Source organism: Melospiza melodia, chromosome 6 (genome assembly GCF_035770615.1).
Source record: "Melospiza melodia melodia isolate bMelMel2 chromosome 6, bMelMel2.pri, whole genome shotgun sequence".
Taxonomy (NCBI): Eukaryota; Metazoa; Chordata; class Aves; order Passeriformes; family Passerellidae; genus Melospiza; species Melospiza melodia.
This window is the reverse complement of record NC_086199.1, coordinates 68109166-68123544: the sequence shown is the minus strand read 5'-3', so window position 1 is coordinate 68123544 and position 14379 is coordinate 68109166. Positions and strand designations below refer to the sequence as shown.

At 47.7% G+C, this 14379-nt stretch overlaps 1 protein-coding gene and 1 long non-coding RNA gene across 4 annotated transcripts in view; both read right to left on the bottom strand.

Annotated features, from left to right (window-relative positions):
• Window positions 1-11792, bottom strand: part of HSD17B12 (hydroxysteroid 17-beta dehydrogenase 12) — an 82301-nt gene extending 70509 nt beyond the window's left edge. The window contains 3 exon segments of the mRNA XM_063158829.1: window positions 11360-11533; window positions 11536-11698; window positions 11700-11792. Coding sequence (XP_063014899.1) covers window positions 11360-11533; window positions 11536-11698; window positions 11700-11792 — 430 coding nt within the window.
• Window positions 11793-13511: 1719 nt separating this feature from the next.
• Window positions 13512-14379, bottom strand: part of LOC134419518 (uncharacterized) — a 75449-nt gene continuing 74581 nt past the window's right edge. For all 3 annotated transcript variants that reach the window (XR_010028074.1, XR_010028073.1, XR_010028072.1), the window contains one exon: window positions 13512-14206. This is a non-coding gene — a long non-coding RNA (uncharacterized LOC134419518). The remainder of the gene's footprint in view (window positions 14207-14379) is intronic.

The following is a 14379-nucleotide window of genomic DNA, read 5'->3' as shown; positions in this document are numbered from 1 at the left end:
TGCACCTTGTCCCTGACAAAGTGGAGACTTCAGCACTCCCCTATCAAGGTCCTCCACAACCTCTTTCCAAGGTCTTCATTGCAATCTCCCGAATGCCTTTTTCATTTACAGAGTCCACTCAAGCAAGTGGTGCCAGGACTCTTCAGCATGTCCCAAGCAAGGAAGCTAGCAGCCATGGCTTGGAAAAAAAGGTAGCTCAGAGGAATTTTCAGCAACATCCCCTATCCACAGATGCAATGCTATAAAGGGAGAACAGCCTCCACCAATCGCCAGAATGCTCTGGAAAGCAGCATGCTCAATAGGTTGTACCCCTTTAGCTCCCTGTACTTTAGATACCAGCCTGTATCCCTGACTTTAGATACCTCCTGCCCCATCTCTCCTCTACTTGCTGCTTTCCTTCATTTTTGACATCCCATTCTTGCAGCCCTCCTATCCCAACTTCTCAAGGACTCTTTGATTTAGAGAACTTTATAGGTTCCACAGCAGAAAAAGTTTTCACAACCTTAGTGCTTCCCCAACTCCTTTTTAAGTGGGACTGGGGGCCAGCAATTGAACTTCTCTCTCCAGTCCAAGAGCAAACCCTCCTTTAGAAGTCAGATACCAGAAAGAGCAATGGAGGTTCTTCTCACCACATCTGCATAGACTGATCTTGGCACCCACTGATCAGAACCAGAATGATAAAACAGCTTTATTATCCACAGGTCCTTCTACTCTCTCTTTAAAAAGATCCCTCAAAATTGAACAACGCTCCCACCTGCCAATGGTACCTGTTCCAGCATTCCCGCTGCTCTCCCTGAGGTCCATAAACCTTTCTTAGCACACACAGGCACCAGGACACAAGCACAGGACAAACACAGGCCAGCTGGGGCACAGCATAGCCTGATTAGAGGCCCAGCAGCACACTGCACATGCAAACTGTCACAGCAGTGAATTTAGGCACACCATTCCTGCTGAAAGCAGCCAGTGTGGCTAGAGATAGTAGCTTCCATCTAAGGATACCTGAAGGAAGATAAGGAGAGGGAAAAAAAAAACCCAACTTTTTAAGAACAGGATCACTGCTCCAAGATTTAGGAATAACAGCAAACTTCAGACTGCAGAAAATCTACAGCTAGTAAGAATATCTGCATATAGTACCATATTGGGCATTCAAAGTTTTAACCAGCATCCCTTATTTACATGCATCCCATAGTACTAATTCCCCCAAAGTAAAGCTTGAAAATATAAACCAACTTCTACAGTAAAGGCTACTTTAAAACAATATGCATTTATTAAAAAAAAAGATATATTTTTACTCAAATCTGCTTCCTCACTAGGTAAAGAATTTGTGCTGAAAGTCAGTTTGAGGAGACTAATTCTAGGTTAGTGCACAAGAAACACAGCTTCAATCCAAAGCTTACTAACGATGACTGAAACAAGCTAGTCTATGCTGGAACATCACACATTTTTCTGAACAAATGCATTATTTTCAAATGTTGCCAAGGCAATGTTTTACATCAGAAATTATACACTTTGATTTAACCACAACCAGCAACAGCAACCAAGTGACAAATCCAGCTGAGATGAGATGCTACCAAAATTCTGCCTAGCTGGCAGACTGAAAATCCACCTCTTTCATTTTACTAAAATTTCTTGGCTTATAAAGACTTTCAGATTAACAGATTCTGACCCCACCACTTTCAAACACTCTAAAGCATCAAGAATTTGGTTACCAGAGGAAGAGTTTGAAACACAGCCAAGCACAACCTGTCTGTCCCCAAGGACAAGGTCACAGGAAGAACAATGCTATGAACTATTGAAGAAGGGATGACAAAGAGGTTTCTTTCTGAAAATTAATAACCCTAGCTATCAAACCAATACAACACCATTATCCTAGTCTTTGAAAAGGAAAGGAGCTAGTTAAAACCTGTTAGCAGGGACTTCCAAAATCATACTCTGCAACTCAAACAATCCTCTCAAACACACAAGAGGTACGTGCCACCCATCTTGACCCACAAAGAACTGAGCAAAACAAGACTTTGGAACAGCCCATCAAGATGGGACCAAGCAACAGAACTAACAACAGGCTCCTGCAGTTTTAGGCTCAGTTTCAGCCAGCTCAGCTGCAGGGCATCACCCAGCAATCCATGCCTACCTGCTTCCTCAGTATCTGACTGCCAACTGCTTTCCAGGCAGCTCAGGAAGCTGACCCAGCTGACTGACTGCAGCTGGTCCTGCTTGCAGAGTTAGAGGCCACACAAGGACCTCACCAGCAGCACCACCACACATGGACTGAGGGAGCGTGAGGGAAGCACCAAGAGCTCCCAGCCAGCAACCAGAGCGGCCACAATTCTTCTGGCAGCAGCCTGGTCTCAGAGCAACTCAAGCTGACCACTGGACTCAGCTGTATCTTCAACATACAGTTCCATAATACTACCAAGTTTCCCTTTGTTCCACCAGCACTGGAATTCACATGACCAAGCAGACTATGGAGCATAAATAGCCCCAAGGGACTAATTTTCTGCAGGGCACACTCCTTAAGAGCAGATCACCACACAAACAGACCAACCTCTGTGCCAGCATAAGGAAGAAAGAAGCAAGGCAAGAGCTCTCCATCCACTTTCTCTCTCCACACCAAACTTTTACCTCAGAAAGCCATGATGTAAAACACACTCACTCTTGTGAACAAAGGCATCTCATTTATAAGCTGACAACATGTGAGAGTGTCAGCAAACCGATGCCAGTGCAAAGGAACATGAACAAGGCTCTGGAGGTTAGAGTGAACACCCAAGGAGAAGAACTACGGCACCAAATGGAGGGTTCTAGATCAAAATCTAGGAACAAACACCAAGTTGAGGAGCCCCAGAAGGTTTGCCATAGATCTGGGTCTACCTGGACAAAAAGACTGAGGTAAAGAGTTTGTATCAGGACAGGTAAGTTGCCTTTAAGCACACCTCTGTGAGTTGACAGGAGTACACATCCCTTTCTGCCATGCCATACCAACACTGGGTTGGACGTGCAGGACAATTGAGGGTAGGAATGAACTGCAAGACATCCTAACTCTAATCCCTTGTTCAACTACAGGCAGGGTAGCAGCTTCTTCCAGCAGCACAGTGATCCTTTACTGCCCTGTCCTTGATGCTTCTCCCTCCTGTTAGAGAGCTGACTCATGAGCCACACTGAATCCACACTCTGGGGATGGAGAGCCCTTTGGCAGATGGGACTGAGACAGCAGGAATACTGGGCATATACACCTCTTTCAAGAAAAAAAATATTTATGCAAAATAATAGAGAATAACAAGTTTATAGATCAAGCACCTTTGCTGGCAGGATAAGAATCCTGGGGAAGGGAGCAAAGGGGCACAAAGCCTAGGGGAAACCAGTCTTCCAGAGCTTCAGAACAATGGAAAAGTTTTGGAGAAACAGATCAGTCAGTCACAGAGGAATGTGAAAGCAGGACTTGCTGGAATAAGGAGCCATTGATGAAACAGAGTGTGGGGAAGCAGCATGCAAGCATAAGCAAGTGTTGGTTGGGTAGCAGCAGCTACAGAAATGGAAAGCACAAGGCAGAGAAATATTTCTATATCTATATGTATCCTCACACACATCTGCAAACCTCTCCATGTAAAGGCAGGGACCAGATACCTTGTGAAGAGACCAGACTCTTTGGTGCCTGCACAACAGTTTCCTCCCATCAGCAACAAAAACCTTTGTCCCATTGAGCTTACCACCTCCCATTCCCCTTCTCTCACTACAGCTTTTCTCCCTCTGTGCTTCTTTGGTAGCCTTCTAACATACATGAAAATCCTGTGGAAAAATTGCTGTGATTAACAGCCCTAGAACTGAGCTCTTCAAGTCTGCTCTTCTTTGTCTAGTAAGTACAGAGCTCTTCAAGAAGTGGAAACACAGCTGTCCCTCTGCATGACTGATGGAATACACCCCTCTGGAACACGTGGCTCACAATTGCTTAAGAGGACAAAATAGAAGGGAGGTGTAAAAACAGAAAAAACCAAACATCCAACCAAAACCAAATCTGTACAGTCAACCAGACAGTAAATTCTGCATATACACACACCATGCCTGCAGCTGTCTTCCACAATTGACAGACAACTGAATCATGAGAGAAACACGAGAGAACCCTCAGGAGAGAAAGAAGCAGGAAGGGTAACAAAAATGGCAAAAGGAGGAGAAGAAACAATGGAACAGGCACCATTTTCCCTGAGGCCCAGCTTCTGGACATCTTAACTCCAGTTTTAAGAACTACTAAACAAGAGGTTTCTTTCAAAACCTACAACAAAACCTCAGGCTTTTAGGTGTCACCATCTGCTGCTGAGGGCAATAGAGTGAATTAGCAGCTCAGCAGGAAATTCTGTATATAGCTCTCTTCCCATGTTAGCTGGAGATGCCTAAATTGTGGAACAGGATTTCAGCACTGCTAATGACTCACCAAGTGGGTGATGGTGCACTGCTCTAGACATTATTTCCAGGAATCAAGGAACTTTCACAGATTTGAAAAACAATATATTATTTTAAGGTTAAATCAGGAGTCAAAAAGTAGCAGATTTAAGGTAGAATTCTTCTGTGCAATTAAATGTAATACAGGGAAAGGAACCTGAATTGCCCTAATTCTAGCATTTTCAGATATCAATGTACTCAATCTGAAAAATCTTTGGTTCTTTGGCTTTTCTCTAAGCACCCACGTTTCCCAAAACTAATCAGTAAGTGAGCACCAGAAGTCACCTGAAGCAAGAAGTAGCAACTTAGGTAAGTGATGAAACCGTGCAAGCCCAACAGATGGGTGTTTTACCTACTAGTTACAAAGTTTATCCCACATTTTTGTTCATATACAGGCCTAAAGAATCACATGATATTACTCTAGATTACATCCTTGTGTAAATTTTCTGGTTTTAAGTAACTAGTTTCCATTACAAGTATTCCTACTTTAAAACACACAGAAGACTGGGAGAATGAGCTAGCTTAAAATAAGACAGCTATTCATCTCCAGGCTATTAAATTGTCAAGCATTTCCCTCTCAGGCTGTTTATCAGAGATGGGTATTCTTTTCACCTTAATGCAAACATCTGTCCTCCACTCACCATTAGCTTTTTTGGGGGGGTTTTTTTGCAGGTGGGAAAACCATACTAAAGCATTTAACCCTCCTCCATAGATATCTCTCTGCTCCTGCAGATAAACAGGGCAAAGCCCATTCATATTCTGAATCAAACTGCAGAGCTGTAGATTATGAGGCTGGTTGATGATGCTGAGGCTGCTGATGCCCACTCGTACCACATTTAGTGTGCTGGCATGAGCCAGAAGGGAGGGCTGAAATCCATCAGATCAGCTAGGACACAGCAGAACTGGGACTCTGCACATCTGGGTTCTGAGCAGTTGCTCTCCCTCTCCTTTTCTGACCAGAGAGTGTAAAAAGGAGCACATAATGCACTAAGTGTTGAGCAATCCTACTAAGTGGAGATTTTAAACTGTCAGCAACATCATGTGCAAATGAAGACACCTGAAAGAAATAAGCAGGCACCAGAAAGAGAAAAATTGTAGAAAACAGCAGAGTATGGTTCATTACTTTATGCTGTCTAGGAAGCAGGACTGATCTTAGAGTATGTTAATAGCAGTAGCCTATGTAAAAAATATTAGAGAGCCTCCCTGACTCACCAAGAGTTGCAAGGCCTCTGAAGGATTTACAGCCCCCTCAAACACCACACAGCATGAGCTGCCAAGTCTAGAGGAGCAGGGTCAGAGATCCCACTTCTCCTGGACTGCTCTGGAAGTTTGTTCAGCCCCACACAGCACAGGCTGAAGGGATATGCTGACAGAAGAGTTTTAAATTACAAGCTATGAGTAGGACTGATGACTGAAGGCAGCTAAAATTTTGGAAGAGAAAATTTAGGATGGATACTTGGAAATATTACATGGCAAGTAGGAAAAGAAAAAGCCATACACATTGGAGCACAGTACTCCTGAGAAGTACAGACAGGATTAGGACACTTGACACTTGCATCAGACTGTTCTCTGAGCCACTCTTCAGTGCAGTAACTCTTCAGAAGCAGTTTGCAAATAACCATACAAAAAACAAAACATGCCCTGAGTTCAGTCTGCACATTTCACTTAAGCTGTCACGATCACAAGTTAGTTTACAAGCTGGCATATTTTCACACATTCTTAACATCACTTTTCAGGTTAACAAGTGCCCTGCTTTATTTCATACAAGGGCAGCATCCAGAATTGAGAACAAGGCCAGAAAACCTTCACCATGGACCTGAAAGGCTGAAGATGACAAAACCCTGAATGAGTGATACAGCTGAAGAACTAAAGATAATCAGAAGCCCCCCCCAAAGCTCTGCACACACCAGCCAAGCCCTCCTGCGCAGGGAAAATGGGAGCCAGGCAGAGCCTCTCCCCTCCCATCCCGCAGGGAGAGCAACGCCCAGAGAGGCTGAAACTCCCTTCTGCTCCACCTCATCGCACATTGCTCCAGGGGGCCGCTGAAATCTGCAGCAGTGACTTGGGACACCGTCTCTCAACTGTTTATCACTGCACATTGTGAAACACATGCAAAGCAAGACTGCACTTGTCTGTGCACACGGGACTGAAACTTGCTTGCAAAAAACTAAGAAGCTTTAAGGCAACAATTATTTCACTTGATGCTAAGGAGTTTGAAAAACGACACTGACTGTGTCGTTAGCACCCGATCAGCAGTCAATGCCCTCTGTATGGAGTTCTTAAATTGTAACTAAAATATTTCACCATCTGACTTATTAAGGATACCTCAAGAACTTTATAAGGATCAGGGTCTATTTCATAAGACACCATTTCTAGGGACTGCAGAAAGCATAACCTTACAGATGGAATCTAACTCAAACCATTTAAAAGCACAAAATCCAGCTAGTCCACTTCTTAGACTTCTTCCTCTGAACATAAGCATCACATCTTATTAATTTAATAATATTATTGATAAGGTCTGATGTATAGAGCTTGTTATTATCTCAACTTACTAGCCAACAAGAGTTTGGGAATTGCCCCTGTATTCTCAGTTTTTGAAAGACCTGCCTGTACAGACACAAAGAAGTATCTACTCCACTGCTCATGTACCCAGTTACATACATTTTTCATGCTTCCCTCAGTGGCCCTGATGCACAAGTTGCTATTTTTAGATGCTGGATACGTAAGGCCCTTATTAAGTAAAAGAAGCCAGCAAGAAGGCAGAGAGGGTCACCCAGCTTTCTACTGCTCAAAGTTTTTGTTAAATATTTACACAGGGAAAGAATGGTTAAAGACTAAATAAAATCAAAATCAAATTACACAAAGTTAGAGGCAGTTGAGAGCACCATCCTGATTAACGACCTCTCACAAATTCTTTTTTAGGAAACCTAGAGCAAATTGCCCACATTTAGTTAATTTTTTGCACGTTAGTGAATAAACTCCAAGAAGCCTAATTAAGGCAAGCTCATCTTCACAAACCTTTGTTGGCCCAAATACAACTGTACAGCTGTATTCACCACATGAGAAAGCATCATCACTAGCAGATATCTTGTAACCACTAAATGTACAATTATTCAACCATGACTCTATCAAAGGCATTGAAGATACAGGAGAAGTGGATGCTTTTCTAAGACACTGTGAGGCTTGAAAGAAAGCAGGACTTCTCTTCAAGTGTCATATGGCAAATCACATAATCAAAATAATTTTGTTTCCAGTTAACACATTGCTTCAGCTACAGAAAATTGGGGGGAAAATCCCCACATTTATCATCAAAATATTTGCACTGTTGAGACAGGAGAGAAAGAAACAAAAAGTTTAAGTACCCACACAACCAAGACGCTTTAGATGCTTTAGAGCACCAGATCAATCCAATTTGCACTGCCCGTGGGTTTTGAACATACAGAGTTGATTATCTGCATACACTGAACTGCTCAGATTACACAGCTGACCCTGCTCCAAGCAGCAGGTTGGACTGCAAGCCTCCTGAGGTTCCTCCCAGCCTAAATCACCACAGGATTTTGAATTCATTTCACCAAGTTACTGAAGGGAAGGAGAAGAATGATTTCATTTTTTCCTGCAAAAGAGGCGGCTTCCTAAAATAGGAGACACGGCAACTCTCCAAATGGGAGCTGTAACAGCAGCAGGCAGCTCCCTGCTCCAGACACTCTGTACTCCAAATACACCCAATCTCCAATGGCAGAGAAGCAAGGTGGCTGCCTGCCACTACCATCAATGGGAGAAGAACAGGACTCTCATCCAGCCTAAGGAAATACAACTATGGATCACAACAATCAGCACCACCAACAGATCTGTCTGCCTAGAGGGAGGCAGGGGAACAACCACATCTTTGCTGTATTCTTGGTGAATTCAGAATGACTCCTTAGCACTCTGGTCCTGTTGAGTCTGTCATTCATTCAGCTACGTTGTTTTTAAATCAAAGGAACTGTTATTTTTTTCCTCTTTTACCAACTTGTGAAGCACATTAAAGGTAGAACATTCAACCCAGGAGTTTTCACTGTATAGTCTCTCAAGATGCACCCAGAAACCTCATGTTTGAGACATCCACCCAACTTCCATACTGTACTTAACAGTATAGTAGCCAAAAACCAAGCCAGAGGCTTGTTATACAGAGAGAAATACCAGAACAGCTGCATACAGACCTTCACACATAATTGTGACTGTAGAAAAACTTTTTGTCAAAAGAGGTCCTATTTCAAGTAGTACAAACCTAGTTTTTCCAGAGTACATTACCAGTTCACATAGTGGTTCCTCCTCCTCACATCCCCTCTTTTTAAATACCAGTAAGTTAGACCAAGCATAGACAGAAGCAATTGCATATATGCATCTGAAGAAACCTCTAAGAAAACAAGGAAAAAATTTGCAACCCAATTTCAAATGTACAGAAGAGTTAAAGGGCAGTAAGAAGTCCTTCCAAAAGGACTTGTGTTTTAGGGTTTTTATAAAGTTGTTCTCTAGTTGTGCACTAGAAAGAATACATTGACACAATAACTACAGCAGACAATTAGCATCAAAACCACTGTTTTTTAAAATATCAGAAAAAAAAGAAATGCACTTCTTCCTACAGTATTACTTAGTAATCTGCTAATCAAGGTGACCCAACATATCTGCAGCTGTGCCTCCATCTTCCTTTCCATGACAGAAAACAGAGAGCCTGCCCAGCCACAACACACTTCAAGGCAAACCACCCCAGTGCCCATTCAGACTAAGACAACCTCTCTTCATTTCAGCTGGAGACTACAGCAGCTGTCCCAATAAAGCAGCACCTCACCTGCATCAGCTGCACAGAGGACACACAACAGCTAGCTCATGATGGCCACATGTCTTCCTACAGTGACAGCAGGCTTCATCACCTCATTTCTCCATTCTCCTTGACACTGCAGCAATGCCCCCACTTCAGAGCAGAGCAATACACAGAATTTAGCTGTGCTGCCAGTGCTCCTCTTCCTCCCTGCCTTGAACATCACAATCCTGGCAGAGAAAGAACAACTTCTGTGAGCAGCCATTGGCCACATACAGTGGCCCACTGCTGCCTGCACTTGCTCGAGACAGTGACACAACTGCACTTCTCTGGATGTTTGAGGATGTGACTGTGGAAAGATCTGCTGTTTACAGTTTGTGGTTCCAGCTGATAAGCTGGCATTTGGCTCAGGCGCTGCAGACCTCCATGTCTGAAACAATGCAAAACAAGCTCAAGGGGCCACCAAGATTTCTGTGATGCACCACAAGTCAGCAGGCAACTGATAATGCATTAATATATTCAAAACCAATATTAGAAAGTCAAAGGAGGTTTGGGTGTCCTGTGCCAGCCATATCTTTAACAGGCATAACGTTTCTCCAGCTGAAAGGAAGACCTGGGCCTTAGTTATTTGTATGTCAAGCTGTTACCTATCCAAGGCACGGCTGCTGCACTTCAAGCCTGTAAACACAGCACTCATGACATGCTCTGGCATTATGAATGCTGTGAGTAGCAGTGCTGCTTTACTTGTCTCACACAAGCAGACACTCAACTACCCAGGCATGTGCTCACATACAAGTTCTGTGCTGGCTGCAGAGATTATGGGGGAGCACAGTGATAAGCCCAGCAATCAACCTGCAGGGCTGCTCTGCCTAAAGGTCTGGCACCTGGAAGCAGCTGCAGCAGCTGAGCACCTGATGTCCTCCTACTCCCCTTGAGGAAAGGAAATACCTTTTGCAGCCTTTTAAAGTGTCATCTCACCTTAAACTCACACTCCTTACACGCTACAACTATTTTTGTGGCCCATCTTATCAATTCCCAATCAAGCACAAAACTTGCCTTTTCCAATAATGGATTTGAAAATTCCCTTGGCCTGATCTGTTACACCAGCAGAGAAGCCCTTTCTATCATCTCATCATTACTTAAAGGCAGCGGCAGACTCGGATGGAAGAAACTGTCTTTTTCCAGCGCGGCTCCCGTAACGAGGAATCGAAGTAGTGAGAAAAGTTAGAGCAGCGTAGCACTGAAACTACCCCGGTAATAGCCTCTGCTGTACTTCCACAGCGCTCCTGTATTTCAGGGATGCCAGCCAAATGCTGCCGCCACCCCCTCCCGGCCTCCGCTACTGTCACCCCCTCCACAGGGAGGGCCCCTCGTGCTTCAGCCCCTTCCCGAGCGCGGCCCGGGACCGAGGAGGGGCCGAGCTGCAGGAGCAGACAGAGTCGGCGTAAGTTTCGCGCCGCTCCGCCGTTCTCGGCGGGGCTCTTCCCTCGCCCTCCAGCACAGCCCTTCTCCCCGGGCACCCGCGGCTGCCGCCGCTCGCCCGCGGGGCTCCCGGTGCCGGGCAGGGGCCGCGCGGCCTCCGCTGCGCCGGGAGCGGCCGCTCCTCCGGGGGCGGCGGGGACGGGGCGGGCCTGACGTCAGCGATGAGGCGCGAGGCCGGCGCGGAGGGGGCGGCGCGCACCGACCGGCCGCGCTGCGAACTGCGGAGCGGCCCCGGAGCCGCGCTGCGCGCCCCGCCGCCCTGGAGACACCAAGTTCACACACGCCGTGCCCGCCCGCCCGCAAGTCCCAACAATCGGCACTTCTCTCAGGACCGACCCGACCGGCGTGCTCTGGTCCCGCACGTTTCCTGGGGAGCTTGAGAGCGGCTCCCGGCTAGTCAGGGGCACACTCGGCAGAGCAGCGCAACCCGCCGGTCCCTCAGACGCTGGCCCAGACCAGCCCGCCCCAGACCCGGCTGTCGCCCCACGGGCGCTCCGCCAGATCGCCCCGGTCCCTCTGAAGACCCGTCCCCGCCGCCCGCGTCCCCCTCCCCGCCAGGCCGAGGCCGCTCCCCAGCGAGGTCCCTGCCCCGGCCCAGGAGTCACCAGAGAAAGAGCCGCGGCGGGGGCGGCCGGGACGCGCACTCACCTGCCCAGGCGCCCAGCGCCGGCCCCACGGCGGCGGCGCCGCTACCCAGCACCCAGACGCGGAGCCCGGCCAGCAGGCGGTACGAGGCGAGCGCCGCCGCGTACAGAGCGCCCAGCGCGCCCACCCAGTAGAAGAGGCCGGCGGCCGGGAGCGCGGCGGGAGCCACCATGCTGCGGAGGCTGCAGCGGCCGGACTGAGCCCTCCCGGCCACCGCCGCCCCGCAACCGTCACGGCGCCCGCCCCCGCCCCGCCGCGATTGGCGGAGGGGCCTCTCAGCCACCGGGTAACCCGGCAACGCGGCCGGGCCCGCCCGCCCTGGGGCCGCCCGGCCCCGCCGCGCCGGGAAGGGGGGGGCAGGCAGCGAGCGGCCACACGCCCCCGTACTACTTGCGGCCTGCGCCCCACGTGGTCGGCACCGCTCTCTTGCCGCCATTGGCCAGTGAGCATGGCCGTCACCCGGCCGCCGCACTTCGATTGGCCCCGCCGCCCAGGAACCCCGCAGGACTGGTGGACGACGGAGCCTCCGCTCCCGCCCCCACTGACGTCATATGAGCCCATTCATAAAATGCTCAGGCTCCGCCTCGCACTCGAATATGTCCCTCGGTTCCCCTCCCCCAGCCCCGCACTGCGCTCGCCCACGGAGCCGCGCCGCGATCGCCACGGCACGGCACGGCACGGCACGGGTCCGCAGAGAAAGGGAACCCGCCCCGGGGAAAGTCCGTCCCGGGAAAAGAGGGGCTGAGCACCACAGCCCAGCTGCCACTGCACCCCACGCACCGCGGGGCTGGCAGCGCCGTCCCGTCCGGCCGGCCTCGATCTGTCTTTCCCGACAAGATCCAGGGGCAACGGAGGCTTCCGAAATATTTCCCGTGAGCTGCCCACTTGTTGTGCCATGCCTGGACTTGCTCTGCCCCGTCGCCCTTCACTTGCCCGCTTGACACGACTCTCCTAGAGCCCCTCACACGATGGGGTAGGAACGCCTGGACTTGGCAGGAGTGTAGGAGACGCCTCTGAAATGACACACACACCCCAGCAGTGGCTCTTTCCGTGGTGGTGAAGGGCACAAAGCTCCGCTGCCTTCTGTCCCGCCTCCAGCCACTTGCCAGGGCCATGGCACCCGCACCTCACTTACGGCCCGGGTTTTTCCCTCCCTCCCAGGAGGGACCCTGGGGCAATGGAGAGGTGATGGGGCAATGTAGGGTGTGGGAGGCTGAAGCCCTGAAATACCTCATGCTTGAGATGTATTGCCTCACCAGGCTGAAACGGCAGGAGTGGCTGAGCAACATGGAAAATCAGCGGCAATGTGGTGTAAGGTGTGGGTCAGTTAAAATGTCAGAGAAGATCAGTTGAGGTCTAGGAGACTGCTGTTTTTAAAGGGAGCCCCTTGCAACTTTCAGTGCCAACATTTTTTTTTCTAGAAAACAAGCCTTTATACCACTTATTTGACAATGACCTTAGTTCAAGCAGTAAAAAACTTTCTCTAGATTAGGTTTTTTGGAGATCCACATCCATCTGAGTTATTAATGACAAGTAGCACAGGGGGTAGTCTTAATGTTGTCTTTCCTTTCTGTCCAGGACTGGCAAATAGGTCATACCCAAATGCAGCCACTGCTGCTGAAGACCTCCAAGCTGTTCCAGCTGCCAGGCTGCAGCCATGTTCCCCTCATCCAACTCCTTTGTGCTACTTGCCACACGCCATGTCCATGGCAGAGGAAGCCTCCAGGAGCCAAATCTGCCAAATCCTGGCACACCTCAGGCCTGGCCTCCCCTTGCAGCTCCACCTCTGCAGACCACAATGGATTTACAAATGCTCTACAGTTTCTCTTTTCTCATCTCATTTCACATTTCCTAGCCTTTTCCTGCTTCAGACTTTGGAAAGAGCCGATGTAAGGTGCCATCTTAATTGGAGCAGGTAAGCAGTACCATGTGTATTGCAACTTGGGGCCACAACCGACCGTGGTGCCCTGTGAATGCAGTTAGAAACACTGCTGCCACTTCACAGCTCTCATTTAGAAACAAGACACACTAGTATGACATCAACTACCTGATGCAAAGAACTGTGCATCCTGAGATACCTGGGGCTGCACACTATGACCTCTTGTCTATGTTAAGGGAAACAAGACCAAAGAAATCGAATGAAAATTTGCCGTGATAGGTTTATCCCTTTTATTAGTTTAATAAAAATAAACATTTGCTATATTTCCTGCTGTTAAATACATATACACAAAATAGCTTTTCACTCAAAAATACATAATTGATAAAAATCAAATGCTTCTGTTCATAATCTACTTGTGGAAAACAAATTCATAGTGGGATTCAAATTTCATTGGATTCAACAACACTGCACTGATGTCAATTAAAGGCATGAAACTATCATACACTTTGCAATTGAAAAAAACAGGAAGCATCCATCCTTCCATCCCCATGGTGAATTAGTTCACCTTTTTTTTTTTTCTTTTCTTTTGTCAATCCCTCATGACAGGTGACACTGTCGAAGATCCAGCTCTCACCAAGTTTTCTTCCTGCATTTTTCCCAGGAGAGTCCACCTATTGCTTACTGGACATCACTTTTAGAATAGTGTGATATGCTAGGCCTAACTCCTGCAGGTATTGCACAAGGAAAATCCTTATAGGCCTCACCAAGTGTTCAGTTGACATAACACCCTCCAAAGATTGTTAAATGCTGGGATAATTTTCCTCTTGTTCCATACCAGCCTTTCCTTAATTTTTAATTTTGTCTATTGGCTGTCACGGCAGTTCTCATCTGTTCAGTTTTTGCAGAATAAATGACACTGCTGATCCTCACTCTTTTGTCTTCCAGAGGACAGGTGAATATGGCCTAAGCATCTGGAAAGAGAAAAGGCAGAAAAGAGATCTACTACTAGTCAAAGGCAACATTGTAGAGCTGAAGCAAAGGATGGAAGGTAACAGTGGTCACCAGACTCACCAAGTGTTTAGAAGAAAAGTTGGGCAGCTGGACAGTGCATGTAGAGGCTGGAGGAAAGGAGATGAGCATTGGG